Source organism: Diabrotica undecimpunctata, chromosome 10, assembly GCF_040954645.1.
Source record: "Diabrotica undecimpunctata isolate CICGRU chromosome 10, icDiaUnde3, whole genome shotgun sequence".
Classification (NCBI taxonomy): domain Eukaryota; kingdom Metazoa; phylum Arthropoda; class Insecta; order Coleoptera; family Chrysomelidae; genus Diabrotica; species Diabrotica undecimpunctata.
In genome coordinates, this window is record NC_092812.1 from 35,890,170 (window position 1) to 35,911,498 (window position 21,329).

Below are 21,329 nucleotides of genomic sequence, written 5' to 3' on the forward strand. Positions count from 1 at the left end.
TATTTCTACAATCTTAGATTTTAAAAATGGGTACAACTATAGAATATTTATATTCTTTTTTAGATTTTATCTGAAAAAAAATTTCAAATAGATCAGCATGTCAGAACCGCGAAACACTTAACTAAAAAAGTAAAAACCACATCCGGTAAAAAATATCAACCTTCAGTGTCCAAGTGCTTTCAGTCACGTTCCAAAAAACAAACCAAACAAGAAATTTTTAACAAAGACTTGTGTCGTGTATTAGTATCTTCTAATATACCGCTTTCAAAATTATCTAATGAAAACTTTAGTTCTTTTTTAAAAAATTATTGCAAACAAAACATTCCCAGTGAACGAACTCTAAAGAGAAATAATGTCAAGTTGTTATACTCCTCAGTTATCCACAACATAAAAGCCGAAATAGGTAATAATTACTTTTACATATGTGTGGACGAGACCACTGACTCGTCAGGAAGATACATTGTGCACTTTTTGATTAGTGTACTTAGCGATGAAACCTTTCCAAAATCGTATTTAATTTCCTGTAAGCAAGTGGAAAAAACCAACGCTTTAACAATATCACGGTTTCTACAAGAAGCATTAGCAAACTTTTTTCTTCCTGCTGCTGTGCCTAATGATAAATTATTCCTTATTTTATCTTATGCCGCACCATATGTGGTGAAAGCAGGACAAAATTTAAAAATATTTTATCCAAACTTAATACATGTCACTTGTTTAGCGCATGGAATAAACAGAGTTGCGGAGGAAGTAAGAAAATAACTTCCACTAGTTAACAGTTTAATAGCGAGCGTCAAAAAGGTATTCCTGAAATCACCTGTAAGAATACAATGTTACAGAGATATGCTTCCTGCTGTTCCACTGCCACCGCAACCCATTTTAACACGTTGGGGAATATGGTTGGAAGCAAGCTAATTTCTATGCTGATCATTTTGTTGATTAAAAAAAAAATAATTAACTATTTTACGGATGATAGTTGCCAATCTTTATTGGAAGCTAAGCAAGCCTTTCAAAATAACATCCTCTAACAGCAACTGTCATTCATAAAATCAAATTATAGTTTTGTCCAGAAAACTATAACTCAATTAGAATCCTCAAAATTATCATTGTTAGAGAATAGTTTTAATAAAAGAATTTGAGTCTTTGTGTCAAAACGTTAAAGGTACTATAGGAAAGGAAATTTTTCAAAAATTTAAAGTAACCATGGAAAAACATAGTGGTTACCAGGTTCTTTCTGAAGTAGTTCAAGTACTAGCTGGGACATTTTCCGAACCACTTAATTTAGAACCATCTATTAGAGTAAATTTGAAAAATGCCCCAGTTACATCAGTTGATGTCGAAAGAAGTTTTTCTATTTACAAATATATGTATTCAGATAGAAGCTATAAGTTTTTATTAGAAAATTTTGAACATCATTTAATAATCTATTGTTACCACAATTCAAAATATTATTTATATGTTAAAATAATTTTTTTTTTTTTATTTAAAGGCAGCCGCGTCAACCATATTGGTTATTAGCGGATGAATTTAATACAAACAATAATGATTACAAATAACAAATAAATAACATACTTATATGTGGTTCAATATGTTACAGTCTCTTAAAAATTTCACAATATTTTCACTGGTACACTCACTAAAAAAGTCCCTTATAACTGATGGGATTTTATTAGTTAGTCTTTCAGTACTATATTTGGGACACTCCGTTAATACGTGTTTCACTGTTAACGGCACGTCACAACTCGTACATTTTGGTTGAGGTTCCTTCTTCATGAGATATTCATGGGTGAGTTTGCTGTGTCCTAATCGGAGCCTGGTTAATACAACCTGAAGGAAACGGCTAGGGGCGTTGTTAGTCCATCGTCCAAAATTTGGTTTAATTTCTTTTAACTTTGAGGATTTTTCTTCCCAACATTTAGTCCAATTACATATCAGCTTTTGTTTAAAGTACGGATTGAGATCTTTTGCTAATGGTTTTATTATCGGTCTGATATTTGGGGAATTTGCTATTTCCCGAGCATTTTTATCAGCTAGTTCGTTTCCTTTAATGCCTATATGTGATGGTACCCACACGAAGACTAATGTTTTGTTTTCCAGCTGCTGCATCTTGTTTTTAATTAATTTAGCTATCGGGTTGCAAGTGTACATTTTTGACAGTATATGAAGGGAATTGATTGAGTCAGTAATAATAAGGAATTTATCTGGTTTGACTGTTTGTATGTGAATTAGAGTGTTAAAATAATTGTATATGTTATGTATTCATAATATTTAAGTATTTTGTAAATAAAAAAATATTGTAAATATTTTTTATTACATGCATATTTTCTAGATAAATATGCATATTTTGCATAAAACACTGCATATTTTTGCATAAAATACTGCATATTTATGCGCATATTTCATACTTTTTTATTTGCATATTTGCCTAAGTCTAATCATGAGTAAGCAAATAAGTCAAATTAGTTCTCCTAGGTTGCAATGGCTAAAACTGAAGCTACTGAAATATGATATACAAATTCAGTATGTACCTGGTAAATATTTACATATTGCTGATTATCTGTCTAGAAATAAATGGTGAAAGGAGAATGATGCTGATATGAGTGAAATGGTGCATTCATTAGAAAAGCATTTAAAAATGAGTGATCCTAGAAAGATTCAGTTAAAGCAGAAAAAGATAATGTATTGAGTAAAGTTATTGAGCCTTGTCTGAGTGGGTGAAAGAATACAAAGTATGAAAGGAAGATGCAAGTTTTTCATAAGTTAAGACATGAGTTGTTTGCTAATGATAAACTTTTATTTTTCAATGATAGAATTGTTATACTTAAAGTTTTATGAAAAGAGATGCTTCAAATTGTACTTGAAGGTCATTTTGGTATAAATCATAGAGATCGAGCAATTTTACTTTCTATACATTTATTAAATATAATATCAAATAAATACCAATTTAAATACAAATACTGACAAATAATATTCCTACCACATAACTCATATTCATGAAAACGATAGATACTGATAAAAACAGTGTGTTTACAATACAAACTTACCTCCGATCCTTTAACTGTTAAATTATTGTATATAATATACCCTGTTGAGGCCCTTAGTTCACCTCCACAGGCTGAAAAAATTAGTTGTTAAAATCTTAGACCCTATAAAGCTAAGCATAACTTACTTTCAGAAATTTTAGCCCTAAATCCGGTTCCATTTATATATCTTGTAGTCAGAAATTCAACTTTTAAGAAATCTGTTGCCTGAATACGACTTTTAGCATCATCCATCTTACATATAGACTGAACCTTTGTCCAATCGTTGTCATAAAAGTGTTTCTGGTAAATGTTAATATTGTCGTTCAAAATATCACATTTTCTATAGCTTGAAAATCTGCTTCTGCTCATTGCTAGATCTACATCGAGAAAGATAACAGAGAGATGGTTCATAGGTATTGTGGAGAAGAGCCAGCTACATTTTAGCATATGTTCGTAGCCGCGTGGATATCCGGGAGAAGTTAGAACATAACTGGATCCATTGACTATTTGAATTACTTCGTCCGTATTGTTGCACTCCGTCTCTAAAAATATATTAATGGGGTAAGGAAATTGGGAGGTGGCAACGTAGCGCTAAGTGCGTAAACATTAATTGTTTTAGCTCCTGCATTAAACCTGAGTTTTTCGCGAAGTGCAGAGAAAACAATTATATGCAACGCATAAAGTATCAAGTTAATCGGGTACATGCTTATTAAGTGTGCTTGAAATTGACATAAAAAATAAGTACATACAACCTCATCAATATTGGAGCCTGTTCGATTGGAAAGCGGTGTTGCCAAATCTACAGTGAAGTCCTCGAGACTTGAATACTGCTCAATGCAATATTATCATAAAGTAAGACGTTACACTGAGAAGGATCAAACTTCAGAGGAGTCCATCCGCGCGAGACTCTTATCGCGGTGAAACGTTTCATATCTATTGAGCAGAGAAGAAAAGACCAAAGGGCAGAATCGAATTGAAAGCGACGTTACCACAACAGACGAAAACGCCAAGAAGAGAAAAGTAGACCAAGAGGAAGAGTTACAGCCTGCTTTTAGCAAAAGTCGAAAAATAGGGAGATCTCCCACCAATAGAAGGGAAAAAAATGTAGGCAAAAGTCCAAAAAAATATGGAAATAATGGCACGAATAAGGAAAAAGATTGAAGAACTATCAAATGAACGCAGAAAGCAAAAATAATATAGAGAAGAAATAAGAGATTTAAGAAAAGATAATTTAACATTCAGAGAAGAAAGCACAAATCTAACACAGGTGGTTTTTCAAATAGAAGAAAGGCTTAAAAAATTAAAAGAAAGGTTTTGCAGGTAGAATTACCAGTATATGATCAAATAGTACAGGCTGCGAAGTTAGGAAAAAGAGTATGTCTGGTTGAGCTTGAAAAGAAAGAGGATAAAGGAAAAATCTTGCAAAAAAAGTAAATTGGGACATCCAAGAGATGGCCTACGTTTACTACGAACAGCTAAATGATGAATACGAACGCTTACCTAGACGTGATGTGAAAGTATTAATGGGTGATTGTAATGGTAAAGTAGGAAAATAACCTCTACACACTGCAGTAATTAGTAACCACAGTAAACATGAAGTATCAAACGATAATGATCAAAGACTTATTGAATTTGCGATGGAGAAAACATGGTGGTCAGGGACAGGTCGAACGGTCGAGGATTTGTTTCATATAGCTTCCGACCGAGAAATATTGTATCAGCTTGCATACGACGATAGCCAACGCTTGAAAACAAGCACAGCACAGATTGCAGTGAGATGTGCCCTCCAAATATGAAATCTGGCAGGACCCTGGGCTACCTAACCTTTCGGCATATGCCCGTAACGAAACCTCTGCCCCTACGAGTCCGACACCAAAGTGAAGGTGCCACGCCACGTATACCAGAAACGTTTCGTGGGGCTCCACCTTCCCCGTAGTACCTGTGTTGCGAGTACCTCACCTACCCGTTATCCCACACCACGGGCGGATAGGTTTGGCAGGCGGAGGAATTTCCACCTCGCGCGCAGACAGGTCGCCGCCGAGGATCTCTCCTCTACCACTCTTGGATCTCCCGGTGGGTACGTGCCGGGGCACCCACACCACGCCTGACACAAGGTCAGGAGAGGTATGTACGGGCCCAGCTCGTTCAACCTCACCAGGCTCTTTTGGAATGAGAGTAGAGTGGTCCCACGAGAGTCTCGTCTCGGATACTAGGAGTGTAGACCGGTGACCGTGTCGCCGAAGTGACCGTGTGCGTTTCTACAGACCCGACACCTCAAGCGACGGCTCTCCACCTCCCGATTCCTATCCATTAGTCGCCTCTTACGACAGGCAGGGCTTTCTGACCCCGGCCGTATTCTTATCTCCGCGAGCCGGACGGAGAAGCACAGCACACAAGGAAGAAGTTGTTATAAGGTTGTATGACGTTAATAAAACGGTGGAAGGGGGCTTGTAAACGATCTCAGTGTGTAAACAACACGTGCAGCATCCGGATGTGTCTACGTAAAGACATTTTATGAAATTGAATCGTTATTTTATTAACTATGAATTCTAGCGGATGGTGAACATTCAGATGACAGTTTTGAGCTAGATGTATCCGGGACATCAGAAAGTGACGGTGACAGTGAAATGTTATCAAATCAATCAGATTCCAATGAAGATGATGACAGTGCAACCGATTTACTTCAAGCAGTCCTTCAATGGGTTAGAGTGAATATAGGGAATTCCTTTTACTGGGAAATCTGAATGTCATTTAGACATACAGGATGTTGAAAATAAGGTTGAGTGTTTCAATATGTTCTTCGATAATGGACTAGTGGACAAAACTGTTCAAGAAACAAATCATTTTGCTGATCAGAAAACGCGATCAAGCTTTCGCAGAGTTATATAAAAGAACAAATGGACACCAACGGATAGGAATGAAATGCGAGTATGTTTTGCAACTATATTACTGCAGAGCTTGGTAAAGAAACCAGTGCACTAGCTTTATTGATCCAAAAAACTAATAATTGAAACACCTTTTTTCCGTAAGATTATGAAATATAAAAGGTTCCTCAAAATAAAGCAATACCTGCATTTCTCTAATAATGAATCTTTCGATAAAGATACTCACCCAAGTCAAAAACTTTATAAGATCTGGGAAGTTTATGAATACCTAAATGCTAAGTTCAAATCTTTGTATGATTTAGAAATATATCTAACAATTGGCGAGAGCTTACTTCTCTACAAAGGCAGACTCGAATATATTCAATGGATTCCAAACAAAAGCGCACGATTTGGAATAAAGAACTACATGCTGTGTGAATTCTCCTCCGGATATATTTGCCATAACATATAACAACAATATAAAGATTTTCCAGTGTCAACACGTATTGTTATGGCGCTAATGAAACCTCTACTGTCGAAAGGTCACTGTTTGACTACAGACAACTTTTACACATCCCCTAAACTAACTGAGCTTGTATTAGCACTTCGCACAGATACGTACGGTACTATTAGAATGCAAAGAAAGGGTCTACCAATAGAAATGAAGAACAAACTTAAAAATTAAGTTATCCCGTTTCAAAAAGGAAAGGGAATAGTAATGAAGTGGAAGGATAAACGGGAGGTTTGTGTACTGTCCGAAATAGTTACTGAAGAATGGCGAGGAAAGGAGATAAAAAAATCCTAGGATTGTTCAAGACTACAATTATACTATGGGTGGTGTCGACAGAAAGAGGTATTACAAAAAAAATTCTTCCACCTTCTTGAACATCCTGAGTGGAATGCTTTTGTGCTGTACACGTGTGTGAAAATCGGAGGGATAGGAACGCATCTTGAATTTCGAACGGGTTTGATAACGCAACTGATTGAGATTTGCTACACAGACAGAGGTGTGTCGAGAGGAAGATCTTCAATCCTTCCAAACCCACTTAGACTTACCACAGAAGTTGTTCCTGTTACAGGAAAAAAAAATAAAAAACAAAGCAAAAATCAGCATTGTATAACATTTTTTAATTCTGCAAGAAGTGAAAAAGCAAGTGTATTAATAAAAAAATGAGTTTTTTGGGACTGTTTTTGGAAAAATAAATGGTTTTTAAGTGGTTAATGAAGTTCCAACACATACGGTGTCCCTTATTTCATTTATATTGTTGCTATACACTGATCTAACCAATATTTTATTCAGGATTTCATATAAGTATTTTTTTGAGTCGTCTTGTAAGATTTCAACTGGTATTTTTTTTTATGTATTCTGGTTGTGTGTTTTTGTTGAATATTGATTTGATTGGTAGTATTTTCTCTACTAGTAACTTGTAATCACTTCCTATTTCCGTAGAGGATGTGGAAAAAATGTGTTATTAATGCCTATTTCGTTTGTACTACATAGTTCTGTTCAAAGATTCCCATTCTCAGAGAATGACATTATATTGGGGACTACCAGGTGTGTCATAAAAAATGTAATATCAATAATTTTTAAAGCATAATTAAATTTTAACTTACTATATGAAGGTGTGTAAATACTCGTAGAAGCTCCATCAATCTGTTCCCAATCTACTCTAAACTTCGAGCCCATTCGTGGACTGCTGTAATCTACTTTTATAAACATAACATTTGAAGTCGTCGTTATCGGGTCTGGTAGCGATATACCACAGAGCTTTGCTAATGACGAGGCTGTGTCATCCACGCCATCATATACCTAAAAATCGTTTTTGTAAGATTTAACAGATATTAACACGATAAATATAGAAGAGAAACAAGAGATCTTTCATTTTTTATTATGTAGTACATCGTTGGCTGTAGACCTCGTCCCTCAAAAGTCTCTCAAAAGGTTAATGGAGCGATACATGCTAGGTATAACAGAGATCGAAAAAGAATAGAATGGATCAGTAAGAAAACCAAGGTCACTGATGTAATCAACAACATTTAATATTTAAAATGGCAGTGAGTGGGACGGGACATTTAGCGAGAAGAACTGACAATAGATGGTCCACTAGAATCACACTGTGGTGTCCAAGAGGCGTCAAGAGATCAAGAAAACGTCCAAATTTAAGATGGGACTATGATATTAGGAAACAAGCCGATGTAAAATATGCTGAGAGTGATGGTAATGAATTATACAAAAATACATGAGGTAAAATGTTCAACATCGCCATATATAGGGTCAGGACTGTGAGCCAACAACATAAGTTGCTTGTGCTGGACATCAAAGTAAAAAAGCGAAACTAAATATCGGAGACAACCACAAATCAAGTGGTAGATGTTAATAGATGGGAAAGGAGGTCTATTTTGGACAAAAATAATAGAAAAAATGTGCTGAAATATGAAAGGAAGTCCTAATACAATTTGGAAGAATATGACCAGTATTATTAGAGATCTTTGTGTCTAAAATCATTTTTATATCCAAGTTCAGCTATAGACTTCCATTTTTCTCTGACCATTGCCATTTTCATCCATCTTGAATCGGCATGTTTCTTTAAATCATCTGCCCACCTCATCTATGATCTTCCTTTGGGTCGTTTTGTTTCGCAGGGTCGCCAGTGCAGCACTGGTTTGTTCCATGTATCGTCCTTCTGCCTGATGTTTAGAGCCTGCAAATTTCTACTTTATGTTAGTTACTTTTTCTATGACATCTTTCACCTTAGTAACATTCCGTATCCATTCGTTACGCTTTTTGTCTTTCAACTATATTTCCATCGCTCTCTGATCTAATTTATCCATGTTCGACCTTATCATATTCCAAGTTTAATATCCGTACTCCATTATTAGGTGGTAAAAACTAGATGACGTAGCTAGGAAACATCAAAGAATTTACTGGCAGTCACTTACAGAAAAGGCTTATAAGAAAGACAGGTGAAAATTTGTAGAAGTCATCTCCAAACTTCTTTAGAATATGACACCTGAAGAAGAAGAAGAAGAAGAAACGAACTTCCAGATGTTATTGCACTATTGAATAGAAGAAACCAGCTTTAACTTTTTGTCACTGTAAAATAATAACTTATACGTACTTCAAACGTTGCAAAATAACATTCATCATCATATGTGTCTTTGGCATCCAAATAAAACTCTTTGAATGTCAACCTAATTCGTTTCTTCGAAGCCACAGTGATTTTCCATGAATATGTCTTATATTCCATGACAAATAATGGATATAATGGAGATTCGATTTTTCCTTTTATACCAGTTAGTTCATTTTCTTCATCTGAAACAAAAAGCATAAATCCAGTTATTCCACAGAAATTATTATTTTCGTGGTAGAATAATACCCATCCTCTATGAATCACCCTATATACTTGCGTAAATAAAACTTACTTAATACATATTGTGCATAGAATCCTTTGGCGGTAATGGTGTTATCTCCTGGTGTTATTTTACTACTTTGGAAAAGTAACCACAGACTACCAACGTTTGTTATATTACTTGGAGTATTCTTCCCACAGTAAATCCCCAATAGTTTTCCAGAAGAATTTTGGGAGCGTATTTCAAGAAAATCAGTGTTACAATTTTCCGAAGTTAATAAACTAAAGTCTATGAAGTTTAAGGTCACGTGATTACCTGGAAAAAGTAGGATCTTAAATTGTACTCATTTAAAATGTTAATGAGGGCTCACCTTCAGATATTTTCAGTACCCACTCACACTTTATATTAGACGGATACTTCTTAGGATACTCTGGAGTCGAGAAGTACCCTTCAGCAGCTTCTAAAGTACCCCCACAATCTACAAACAAGAGACATTGCTAAAGTCTTACAAAAGGCTTACTATTTCGAAAATTACTAGTTATAATATTTACATACGTGAATCATAGACACTGTAAGTTGCAAAGAAAGTTAACTGAGATTTAATGTGTATGGTAAGTGCAGATCCATCACTTGTCAACTTGGGTGGTATTTTAGGCCCACAATATTGTCCAAGTAAAGGAGAATCGGTGGTTTGTCCATTGCGCACTTCCAATGGAGCATCCTCAGGAACACAGTAGTAGATACCTTGGAGTTGCGTAACTGTTAAGTGGATGTGCTTTGCTAAAAATATTAACTCAAGTTGAAAAAAATTCCAATATAATACCTATACGAAATATAGTTATATACGAGCCCCTTCCCATATCAGTTGGCCCACCTATGTAATTTGCAGTTTAAGTCGATTACGATACACAAATTATACTCTGTATTTTTTATTAAGTTCCCATATTAATTAGTATGGCATTTTTATTAATATTTATTAAAAACATTACCCTTATGGTTTTTTTATTTATTTTCAACAATAAAAAAAATTTCACTAAACCCTGGCTATGCATTTATTTATGTCAACATACGTTGCTATGGAAAATGACATCAAAACAATAATATTGACAGTTAATGTCAAATGTATTTTGTAGTATTGTAAAGCTTTTTGCCGTTTGTGGATTGTGCAATGGGTCGAGGTAAAGTTATCGATGAGAAAAATTGTTTAATTCTAAAAAATTCAATTCGGAAATCGCGAATATGTTGCAATTGTCACGCTATAGTGTAAGAAATATAGTCAAAACTAAGAAATCTACGAAAAGGTAAAATAACCGAAGCAGATCGAAGGGCATTAAGACGCATTATAGTAAAAAAATCGACAAGCAAATTATATGGAGTTAAGCGTTTTATGGAGTGAGGTTATTGGAAGACTTGTTTCTAGATCAACATGTCACCGAAAGGCCCACAAATTAGGATTTGGTACTCACAAAGTAAGTTTTATTCTTCTTCTTGATGTGCCTATCCGTGACGAATATTGGCGATCATCATGGCAATCTTTATCTTATCTGCAGCAGCGCGGAAAAGCTGCACAGATGTTGTATTGAACCAGATTCTGAGGTTCTTTAACCAAGATGTTCTTCTTCTTCCTAGACCTCGTTTTCCAAATATTTTTCCTTGCAGAATTGCTTGAAGTAAAGCATATCTGGATTCATTTCCCATAATATGTCCGAAGAACTGTAACTTTCGAGATTTGATGGTGGTCAGTACCTTTCGATTCTTATTCATTCTTCTGAGGACCTCCTCATTTGTGACTCGGTCAGTCTACGGGATCTTAAGCATTCCCATAATCTTACCCTATGGTAGTCAAAATAATATTTCGTTACAAGATAAGGGATAAAATGGTGCTTACTAAGTTTATAGTTTCTCCTAATGCATCTAATAAAACTCTTCTTGGTATAGATTTTTTGACCAATGCAGAAATAGCCTTAGATTTGTATAATAAGAAAAGGTGAAAATGGACAAGCTCGATTTGGTGACTTTTTAGAAATTAGGAAGAATACCTTCAGAATGGGGGGAGAGCCTGTAGCCTATGCAGAGCATCACATTAACACTGGAATTAGCGCACCAATCGCACTACCACAATAGCGAATGTCAACTGCAAAGAAGGAAATGCTTAAAACCGAGTTAGATAAACTCCTGCAAGAAGGCATCGTTGAAGAATGTAACGGGCCACGCCGGTTGTATTAGCGACGAAAAAAGATGGCGGTACGAGACTTTGTGTAGATTATCAATGTTTAAACGCTGTTTAAGCGGCTGCTAAGCCTAAAATCTCAGACAATGATGTACTCTCCTGCATGATATGTGAAGTGCAAATTGACTTGCCACATCGGTCGGCATATGAGACCAGGGTAGAACAATTTAAAGACCCAGATGTTGCCAAAATAATCCAATCATTCGAATGGATATGTAAAAAGGACATATCGTGGATTATTGCTCACACAAAGAGTACTCTACCGTTACTCGACGAAGAAGAAGCTCAGTTAGTGGTACCTACACATAAGCGTAAAGCCATTATAAAGGAATATGATGATACGCCAACTATGGCATTGAACATAATTTGAGAAGTGCCTAGATTGTCAAATATATAAGGCCTCTAACATGAAACCAGGTGGACTGTTACAAACCCCTGTGTATGCGCAATGTCTAGAAACACTTGCCATCGACTTATTTGGACCGTTACCCGAAGGATTAAAAGGTGAACATTGGATTTTGCTAGTCGAAGACGCATGTACTAAGTGGGTAGAGATATTTGCCTTAACTCAAGCATCCGCACAAGAATGCGCTATGAAGCTTATTGACGGTTTGGCCTACTCGGAAGAATTATCAGTGATAATGGTGTACAATTTGTGTTTGACGTAATGCAACAAGTTTGCTATGTTTTACAAATAAAAGAGACTTGCTATGCTTGTAGGAACTGAGCATAACACTTAACTAGCCCTTAGGTAGCCCTTAACATTGCTAAGTCTGCTACGGGAAATAGCGATCCTCCATTTTTCCTTTTGGCGAGTACATTACAAGGATCATTATCTGCAGAGTGCACCTATGGTAAGTGTGGGCGCAATTTTTGACGCAACAACTGGTACCTACAGTAAAGTTTACAAAGAAAAGTCTAATTTTATTAAGTCCACATTTACTGTAATAGCTTTAAAATTTGCTAAGAATAACGGAGTGGTGGTGTATGGCTCTTGGAAAAATATTATAACTCTAGCTACGCTTCACAGTTAAAAACATATCTGGTAACAACTGAACTTTATACCTTAAATGGGGATATTTTCACAGAACAGGATTTTTTCCCTAGTTATGTGACGGATCGTGAAAATCCCAATAAATCAACTGATGCTAACACCGTTAAACATTAAATCTAAAATATTGTATTAATTAGATAACATAACAAATATATTTACATGGATCTGAAGATATTATGGTCCACGTGCAGGTCTGGGTGTTGTCTGAAAATTCATCATGATGAACACCAATTATTCCATTTCCTTGTGTTGTAATTTTAGACCCACAAGCCTAGAATAATAATTCTCAATAGTCAAATAAGTACATAGTAAATATAAAAATACAACCAGGCAAATTTCACTTTTAGTCTCTGATAGCAGCTTCCCACGATCGGCGATTCTACAGATCATCGCGCACAGCCGATGAGTATGGACGGCAACGTACCGCAGACAGAACTCTTCGTACGGTCCGTGACAGTTTGTGTAGGTCTCTACTTTTGTTTTTTGCCTTCTGTATGTCGACATTAAATTGTCTCTCTTCTTTTTAAGTCTTTAATCGAAATAGAAATCAATTCTTCAATTGATTTTTTATTCGGTTCCATGCATCGTATATATCGTTCCGACTCTTATGCCCGTAGAATCCTATAAGCTTGTTTCATTTTGATACAAATTTAAAAAATTAAAAATAACTTTGTTTGTCTATTCCATTTTTTAGCAAAAAAGGTGCGAGCTGGTCCGCGTCCGTCCGCCATATCACCGATCGTGGGAAGCCGCTTTGAGATGTACTAACAAAGAACTGCGAACGTTCTATGAGGGAGAAAGATAGCAGAAACTCGATTATAGATCTTTTTAAACAAATCTGTAATAAATTTTTATTTACATCTTTTGATACAAAGTGAAAGAATAAAGAAATATTTACGAATATATCAAATCAACAATTTTAATTACGTTTGGAAGGTATATTATGTTTAAGTTACACCTTTTCACTAAATAAAAAATGAAATTTAAACTGAAACAGTTAATATCAGGTATATTTGAAACATTTTGTGAGATTTCTATAATTACTTTCGTAGTAGAATATCAACAGTAAAACAATAATTAAAAATTGTACTTAACGAGAATGTCAATACTTTTGATTATAAATTGATTATTGAAGGATATTTTCGTAACTTAAATATTATATTTTAAAATACTTAACATATAACTTACTTTGTAATATTTAAGTTTAAATCCTTTAGTTGTGAAGAAGGAATGAGACCTAAACTCGATGAAAACATTATTGTAAGATGATTTAATAGTATCATTTGGCGTTTCACTACCACAAGCTGTTTTTAAAACAGGATATGCAGCGGATGGTCCATCGTGGATCTAAAAAATAAAATTATATTTTTATATAAACATTTTGCTACGTCACAAATAGAGAAGGAAACAAAAGCGTCAAAAATATAGATCAATTAGTGAGGTATACAAACTATTAACAAAAATTATTTCAAGGAACACGCGAGCCTTCAGAGCAAGCTGGTTTCAGAAAACTATTCAGATAATCGATCACTTATAGTTATTACGAAATTTAAAAGAGAAAAATCAAGAATCAATCCTATAAGTATGCCTGATCAAAATTCCCTGGAAATCTAGACAAAAAAGTGTCTGGAACATTGCAGGACCGATTTAGCATACACAGGACATCCTTGGAAAATATTTCTAGAGAAGCTAAAAAAGTCTAGAAAATCTCTGTAGTATTTTTTAGAAACTGTGTCCTTATGTTCTTTACAGAAGAAAGAATAAAAAAAAAATTTAAGAATAAGAAAAATATTAATTGGAATATCTTTGGTCTCATAAACAATATTAGAGCATGAAGAAGAGAAGAGAAAAGGCTTAACGTGATACCAGATACAACTAAATTCACAAACTATCTGATTATTTATGGTTTAAAACTTGTTCTAAAAGTGAAAGCAGTTTACCTTTACGTAGTTTTTCGTACAATTATCCGATTTGAAGAGATCTACATCTTCAAATAGAAACTCAATGACATGCCCTTCATCTATATCAATAAAGTATTCGCAGGTTTCATTTTTATTGTAGTTCTTTGGGTAATTTGGTGAATATAGGTAACCTTCGCTCGCTGTGAATCTTCCACCACATTCTGTAAAATAATTAATAATTTATCTTTATAAAGCTTCACATAATTTTGTTATTATAAATTTGTTAAATAGCAATTATATTGTTATTATTATTTATTTTAATATTGGAACCTTTTAATGACGAGAAAAAGAAAAACTGCGCCTCCACTGATAAGAAGCCACTAGCAAGAAGACATCATGTCTTCTTGCTAGAGAGCTTCTTCAAGATGGTGATTCTGAAGAAGAATTTTCACCCAGAAATAAAAAAACCGTCAAGACACGTGAACTTCCCCCCAGAGAAAAAGGTTCTGAATCCTAATCAGATAAAAACTGGGATAAAAGAAGGAAATAAGAGTGTCAACAAGAATGAATAATGAATTTATCTCCAGAATTGGCAGCATCTGTCAACTAGTACTCGAAGAATCGTCATAAAGTCGCTAAGAAAATGTGGGATATAATCAAAGAAAAGGTTTGTAAAAACAGCAATTCGCCATCTGTGATGACGCATTGATGAAGGTCATCGAAACTAATGCCTTCCTGGATTATGATCATATTACTCCAGAGACGAAAATGCGACTCAATCACTAAAAATCGTACGAACAAGCTGAATTTTGCTGAGAATATTAATTTTGGGGTCCCAAAAATGATCCAAAAAAGTTTACCACTTTTACCTTTGGGCTTCCACCTAAAACCCCCGTGTTCTGAAGCCGTAAAAAAATGTTTTAAATAAAAATGTAGCTGAGATAATTTTAAACAAAAACGTTCATTAGCACTTTTTGTGTATAATGAACTGTTCTCTCACAAACAACGCTTGAAGTGACCGTTGATTTTAAATGTCATACGCTCGCGAAATCAATGTTCAACAAAATTTGTATCAGCTCGACGGTAAATGTTCGATATGGTCACTACGAGTGTAATCTAATCTGGATGTACCGATTGGAATTGATCGATTGTTAGAAATATGAATATAAAAGTTGGCCTACTTGTTGGCACTGTTGTATAATTTGCTGTAAATCCTTTTCCATGGTAACTGTAGTCAGACTTAAATTTAACAAACATGTAATTTCCTGTACTGGATATAATGGACGTTTTCTGCTGTCTACAAATTGTTGCTAGCAGGTTGTAAGTATCATCTATACCATTATATACCTAAAATATAAAAAATAATATGATGAAATAAAATATTTAGTTATTCAATGTATATTTAATTCAATATTTCGCCTAAAAAATCTCTCAGAAACTAGTAGGAAGCTACATTTTTTGGCCCGTCTTGTAATGTGTAAAAATGTAGTCGGATTTTCAGTCAAAAGTAGTTTCCTCGGGTACTCATAGAGCCCCTAACAGATTTTCGAGTCCATCTAGTTCGGGTTTTATCTTTCGTCTAGCAATTTGTGCTACTAAAAACTTTTATTTAACTTTGAACGTTTAAAAACATTCTTACATCTTTACTGCTTACGTCGATCCTGAAACGGACCGATCTGTGACAGTGAACCATACCACACCACTCATTCATAGAAAGTTGTTTATTTCTATTTATTGGTGGAAAGAATAGCAGTGCTGAATCTACAGATAGCTTATAAAAACCTGCGAATAACTCAAGATTTAAGCTCAAATGATTGACGAATAAGAACTACGCGTTATCACAGAACTCTACACATACTTACTGAGACCGAATCAAAGTCACAGGAAGTGTCTTTCTCAACATCAACTTCGTGGAACTGTATCTCTATACTTTGTCCGAAATCAACTTCGATTCTCCATTCACATATCACGTTAGGTGGGTAATTATATGGATAATTTGGTGAAGTTATCGTACCAGAACTCTTTTTCAATATTCCACCACAACCTATAAAAATTATTTATAGATTCAAATCTAAAAGTGATGCAGTAAGATTAAAATACATACCAAATATTTCCCATTCTAACCTAAATCCAGTTCCTAGTAGTAGCTTGTCACTAACGAATCGCACTTGTACATGATCGGAGTTAAGACTCAGGTGGCCAGGATTTTGGGATCCACAATATTTACCATAGGTAGTATAATCTGTTTTTTCTTCGAAGTCATCATTCATCTCGGCGTAACTGATCTGTTAAAAAAATATCATTAGCAAATCTATATTATGGTACTTTAAATTGATAATACTAACCTCAACAAAGTCGTATAGACAACTATTATTTGCACTAGGATTTGAGAGAGACCTTTCAAGTTCAAAATGAGAAAATGTGATGTTGATTTTGTTTTTACTGGAAACTTGAATTTCCCATAAACAGTCTTGATCTTGGGGAAAGTTGTTGGGAAAGTTGGGGCTTTCGATGATTCCCCTAAATCCTTTAACAATGTTGTGGCAAACTAAAAAATTAAATAGATGAAACAATGATATTTTTTTATATATTTTTATCAACCAAACTAACTCTAAAGGGCTGGTTTGAATGATAAAGGGTTACAGATAATTACAAATCTAGAATGTCATCAAATGACAAAGATTGAGCAATCGTTTAAGTTTCTGGAGATAGTAGGAAAGAAGCTATTTTTAAATATTACCTGTTGTATAATGAAGCTGAAATCCTCTTCCTTGAAAAGCAACATCTGATCTAAATTTAACCAACATCTGGTTGCTTGATGATTTGATTGGTTCCGGAGCTTCGTAGCAGAATTTGCCAAGGGAGGCTGAATTCAATGTCAGTCCATCAAATAACTTAAAAAACGAATAAAAATTACAACAAAATCCAAATCGAAGGACGGGAAGTTCGTAGAACAGATATTAATATTTTATTTAAGCAGTGGCGTCCTAGAACGTCAAATTTTCAAAATATATTAGTAAAATAACTGTCGTGAATAGTTGAAAACAAAATCTTTCAATTTTACCTGTACATAGTCGGCTAGACACTGCATATGTTTTTCTAGATTGATATCAGAGAAAACAGCTTGTAAACGAGAGCCAGCACTAGTCACGATTTTCCAAATACACTCGGTATTTCTAGCATACGGTTCAGGATAATGTGGTGATATCAAGGATCCTGTAGGTGACGTTAGCAATCCTCCACATCCTATAAGTCGGAAAACATGTTTTAGTACGAATACATTTTATCAGAGAACGATTCGCGAAATTTCATAAATGCATTTTTATAAAATGATCATCAACCTTTGCGATTGATCTCTTCTTACTGTTTATATTAAACTATGGCTATATTATAGTTAAAAAAAATTATTATATTAAAAAAAATTAGAGGCATTTGAACTGTGGATGTATCGCAGAATCCTGAGAATATCATGGACCGAGAGAGTCACAAATGTCGAGGTCTTGAGAAGAATGAATAAAGAAAAGGAAGTCATATTTACGATCAAAAAACGAAAACTGCAATACTTGGGACACATTACAAGAGGCGAAAGATATGAACTGCTTCGAATAATTATGCAAGGGAAAATAGCAGGAAAAAGGTCCATAGGAAGAAGACGAAACTCCTGGCTAAAGAATCTACGAGAATGGTATAGCTGTAGCAGCAACGAATTGTTTCGGTCAGCAGTTTCGAAAATACGTATAGCCCTGATGATCGCCAACCTTCGGAACGAAGATGGCACTTGAAGAAGAAGATATTATAGTTATATTAAAGAAGAATGATACAAAAAAACGATACTAGAAAAAAACATACTAAAATTTAGTTCCACCATTTTTAAAAAGATCCATTTTATCAACAACAGTTAGTAAATCTTGACTTGTACAAGTCTCTCTGAATATTAGATGACATTAATATTTAGCGGAATATCCGGCAGGTACGCTTGTGAATAAATGTCGAGCTTCCGATTGTTTCGCCGGTGACTCGAAGACAATCGCGGAACAGACTGCTATCTCATCAAAATTGGCGTTTACTGTAGACGCCAAAGAATAAATAATTACTTATAAAAATAGTGAAAAATAAGAAATGTTACCTGTTGCTGTAGAGCTCCATGAAATTCTAAAACCGTGACCGGTCCTGCTCAGATCTGACTTGAAAAATAGATATAACTTATTTGCATGTGAAGCTATCTGTTTAGGAATAGTAGTTCCGCAAAATTTGCCGATTAATGGAGAAGCTGAAGTACCACCATTTCTGTAAAATAAACGACATATGTAGTAAATCATCAAAGTAACAACCAATCAAACGAATTAGTCCTTCTTACTAACTAAGCAATCGTAAGATTAATAAGGCCATTATCCTAGAATACTTTTAAAATGTAATTTACATTTTGCAGTAAAACACTTTTCGTATCTTTCCTATCATTATTACGACGTGACAACACCGCATTTAAGATTTTTTTTGTTGATGATGTAAAATCTTCTAAAGACCATACCAGTTGAGTCTGAGTACATTTCCCTGGTGCGCGGCTTCTTGTTCTTCCCCTTTAGAATATATGTTTGCTCTTGCTCCCTTTGTAGGATGTCTTTCCTTTTTATTATTCTAGTTATTGCCCCCAGGATTTCTTTGTATTCAGTTTCTTCTCTTTCTACCACTTCCATTATATTATTCTCTCTGTCCTGTCCCATGCTCGGAAGGAGAACTGTATGAAGAAGTAATTAGTCTCCCTATGGCATGTCCTGCCGTGTCTTTCACGTCCGGTATGAGTGTTCTTGTCCATTCAGCCCTATCTTCGTTTTCCCACTTTTTTAGCCATTTCGCGTTGGTCACCCCTCTCTCGTCTGCTTTGTCATTTTCACTTATGCCAAGTGACTGCTCTTTCCCTCACTAGTAGGTGAATTGATGCACTTCTACTATCACTTGTAAGGAAACTGTCGAAGTCGTCTTATATGCACAAACTACCCTCAACAGGGTAGTTTGTGCAAAGCTTTCTCCGAGCTTTCTCTAAAAATCTCCTGTATATTTTTTGGTGCGGCTGATGCTGAGGCTATTATGATGTGGACTACTTCCATAAGAATTCTTCTTCTACCTGTCAATAGCGAGTGCTTCTTCTAAAACTTTCGTTCTTGCTAATCGTAAAGCTTTCTGTAGTTCACTGGAAAGGAAACAGCCTTTTCTTATTAGATCCAATGATTGGTTGTCGCAATAACTTCAAATTGTCTAAGGTATACGGGCCAAGAAGACTTTCCATCAAATGGTAGCAATTTGAATATCATGTGATGTGTCGTTTCGTCTCTCGATGATTCTTCTTTTACTACAGGATCTGAAACTCCTACATTAATTGATGCTTGGTTATCATTATCTCTAATTGTTTGATGTTCTCTTATACATCGTCAACATTTTTCTGTATCTTATCGTATGTTCTAGAAACTTCTTCAAATATCTCATTGTTCTGTCTACATACTTCTTTAATTATTTGAAAAGTCTCATTGAATCTTCTAGTTACATTTTCAAATTTACCATCATTTATTCCACCAGTTTCTTCAATCATTTGAGCAACAATTTCTAATTTTCCATGAAATATTTTCGTTAAAACTACTTCTTCTGCTAACTGAAACTGGAATGTCTCTGGGTCATCTACATTCTTGTTGAAAACACCTGTCAGTCGTTCTTGGACATGCTGCAGTCTTCATCCCGTTCTTCTAGTTGTTCACGCAACTGTTTTACTGTCAGTTCTACGAGCAGCATCTTTGGTCAAGCATACACGTACGTATGTACCAAATGTTCTTTCTTACACAAAAATCACTACCGAACTACTTTTTTAAAAAGTGTTTTCAAAAGCCACGTTATCTTCAAACTCTCAGTACTCTGGAGAATCAAGATCATGTCACGATATTTTTTTAAATAAAAATTATCATTTTCACTGTCACATAATGTGTCACTTTCTTCTGAATTGTGACACATTATAGGGGATACGTCGAAGATAAGTTTTTCGTTACAATATCATCCCAAATTATAGTGTGAATGATATATTTAAAAGTGAATCTTACCTTATTTCCAGCCAGTCATATCGGCAGCTTGAATAATATTCAATGTTGAAGTCAGTAATATTCAGCATTATTTGTTGACCAGGCGGTATATTGATGGTCCATGTACATTCTCTGTTTGTTGGATATGGCTCAGGATATTTAGGTGATTTAATGACTCCAGATGTAGTGAAGTAGTTTCCACCGCAAACTAAAATAAATTAATGTAATATTTAAGAGAAGAAAGTCCTAAAAAACATAATATCTACCAATTATTTTTTATCACGTGTCGTGTATTTCTGCGTGTGCGTCCATCATCGATGATTGTTTTATCAGAAGAATTAAGATTTAATAGTTCTATTTTTATACACCCATTACGTACTAGAGTCCTCTTAACTATATTTTCCCTTCTAGTATTATTTTCTAAGGGTATATGGTTCTTCTGGTAGTATAAAACAGGCCAAACTTAATATTTAAGCATCTTGTATCTTCAACTTGCTCTATTTCTTTTTGATATGTTTTGAAACCGATAGCTTCATTTGCAAGAGTTAGATTATTTAAAATAGATTGGAAGTCTTCGATGTTATTTGTCCGTATCGCTGTCTCTTCGGTATATCTAATATTATTAATAAATGCTGTTTACTTCACTGCTGTTACTCCTGCTTTGTATGCTCTCTCTGCGTATAAATCAAACAGCATTAAAGAAAGTATTCCCTCCCTGTTTTATTGATAAATTTTCAATTTCTTTACACTTTTGAAGACATACCGAGAGTATCTGATTCTATTACCAACTTTATTTGCTTGATTAAATAAATACAAATCACAAACTTAAATGAATATAAATCACTCG

General features: G+C 34.7%; 1 protein-coding gene across 1 annotated transcript in view; it reads right to left on the minus strand.

Annotated features, from left to right (window-relative positions):
• The window catches only part of LOC140452397 (cubilin-like), a 76,283-nt gene that overhangs the window by 25,189 nt on the left and 29,765 nt on the right, over positions 1-21,329 (minus strand). The window contains exons 20-37 of the mRNA XM_072546621.1: positions 20,504-20,690; positions 18,547-18,707; positions 17,485-17,666; positions 17,161-17,314; positions 16,766-16,968; positions 16,525-16,705; positions 16,283-16,464; positions 15,602-15,767; positions 14,460-14,641; positions 13,708-13,866; positions 12,679-12,790; positions 9,791-10,015; positions 9,606-9,713; positions 9,308-9,550; positions 9,004-9,197; positions 7,499-7,694; positions 3,167-3,562; positions 3,042-3,112 (exon numbers count right to left, since the gene is read on the minus strand). Of these exons, the coding sequence (XP_072402722.1) occupies positions 3,042-3,112; positions 3,167-3,562; positions 7,499-7,694; positions 9,004-9,197; positions 9,308-9,550; positions 9,606-9,713; positions 9,791-10,015; positions 12,679-12,790; positions 13,708-13,866; positions 14,460-14,641; positions 15,602-15,767; positions 16,283-16,464; positions 16,525-16,705; positions 16,766-16,968; positions 17,161-17,314; positions 17,485-17,666; positions 18,547-18,707; positions 20,504-20,690 (3,302 nt within the window). The remainder of the gene's footprint in view (positions 1-3,041; positions 3,113-3,166; positions 3,563-7,498; positions 7,695-9,003; positions 9,198-9,307; positions 9,551-9,605; positions 9,714-9,790; positions 10,016-12,678; positions 12,791-13,707; positions 13,867-14,459; positions 14,642-15,601; positions 15,768-16,282; positions 16,465-16,524; positions 16,706-16,765; positions 16,969-17,160; positions 17,315-17,484; positions 17,667-18,546; positions 18,708-20,503; positions 20,691-21,329) is intronic.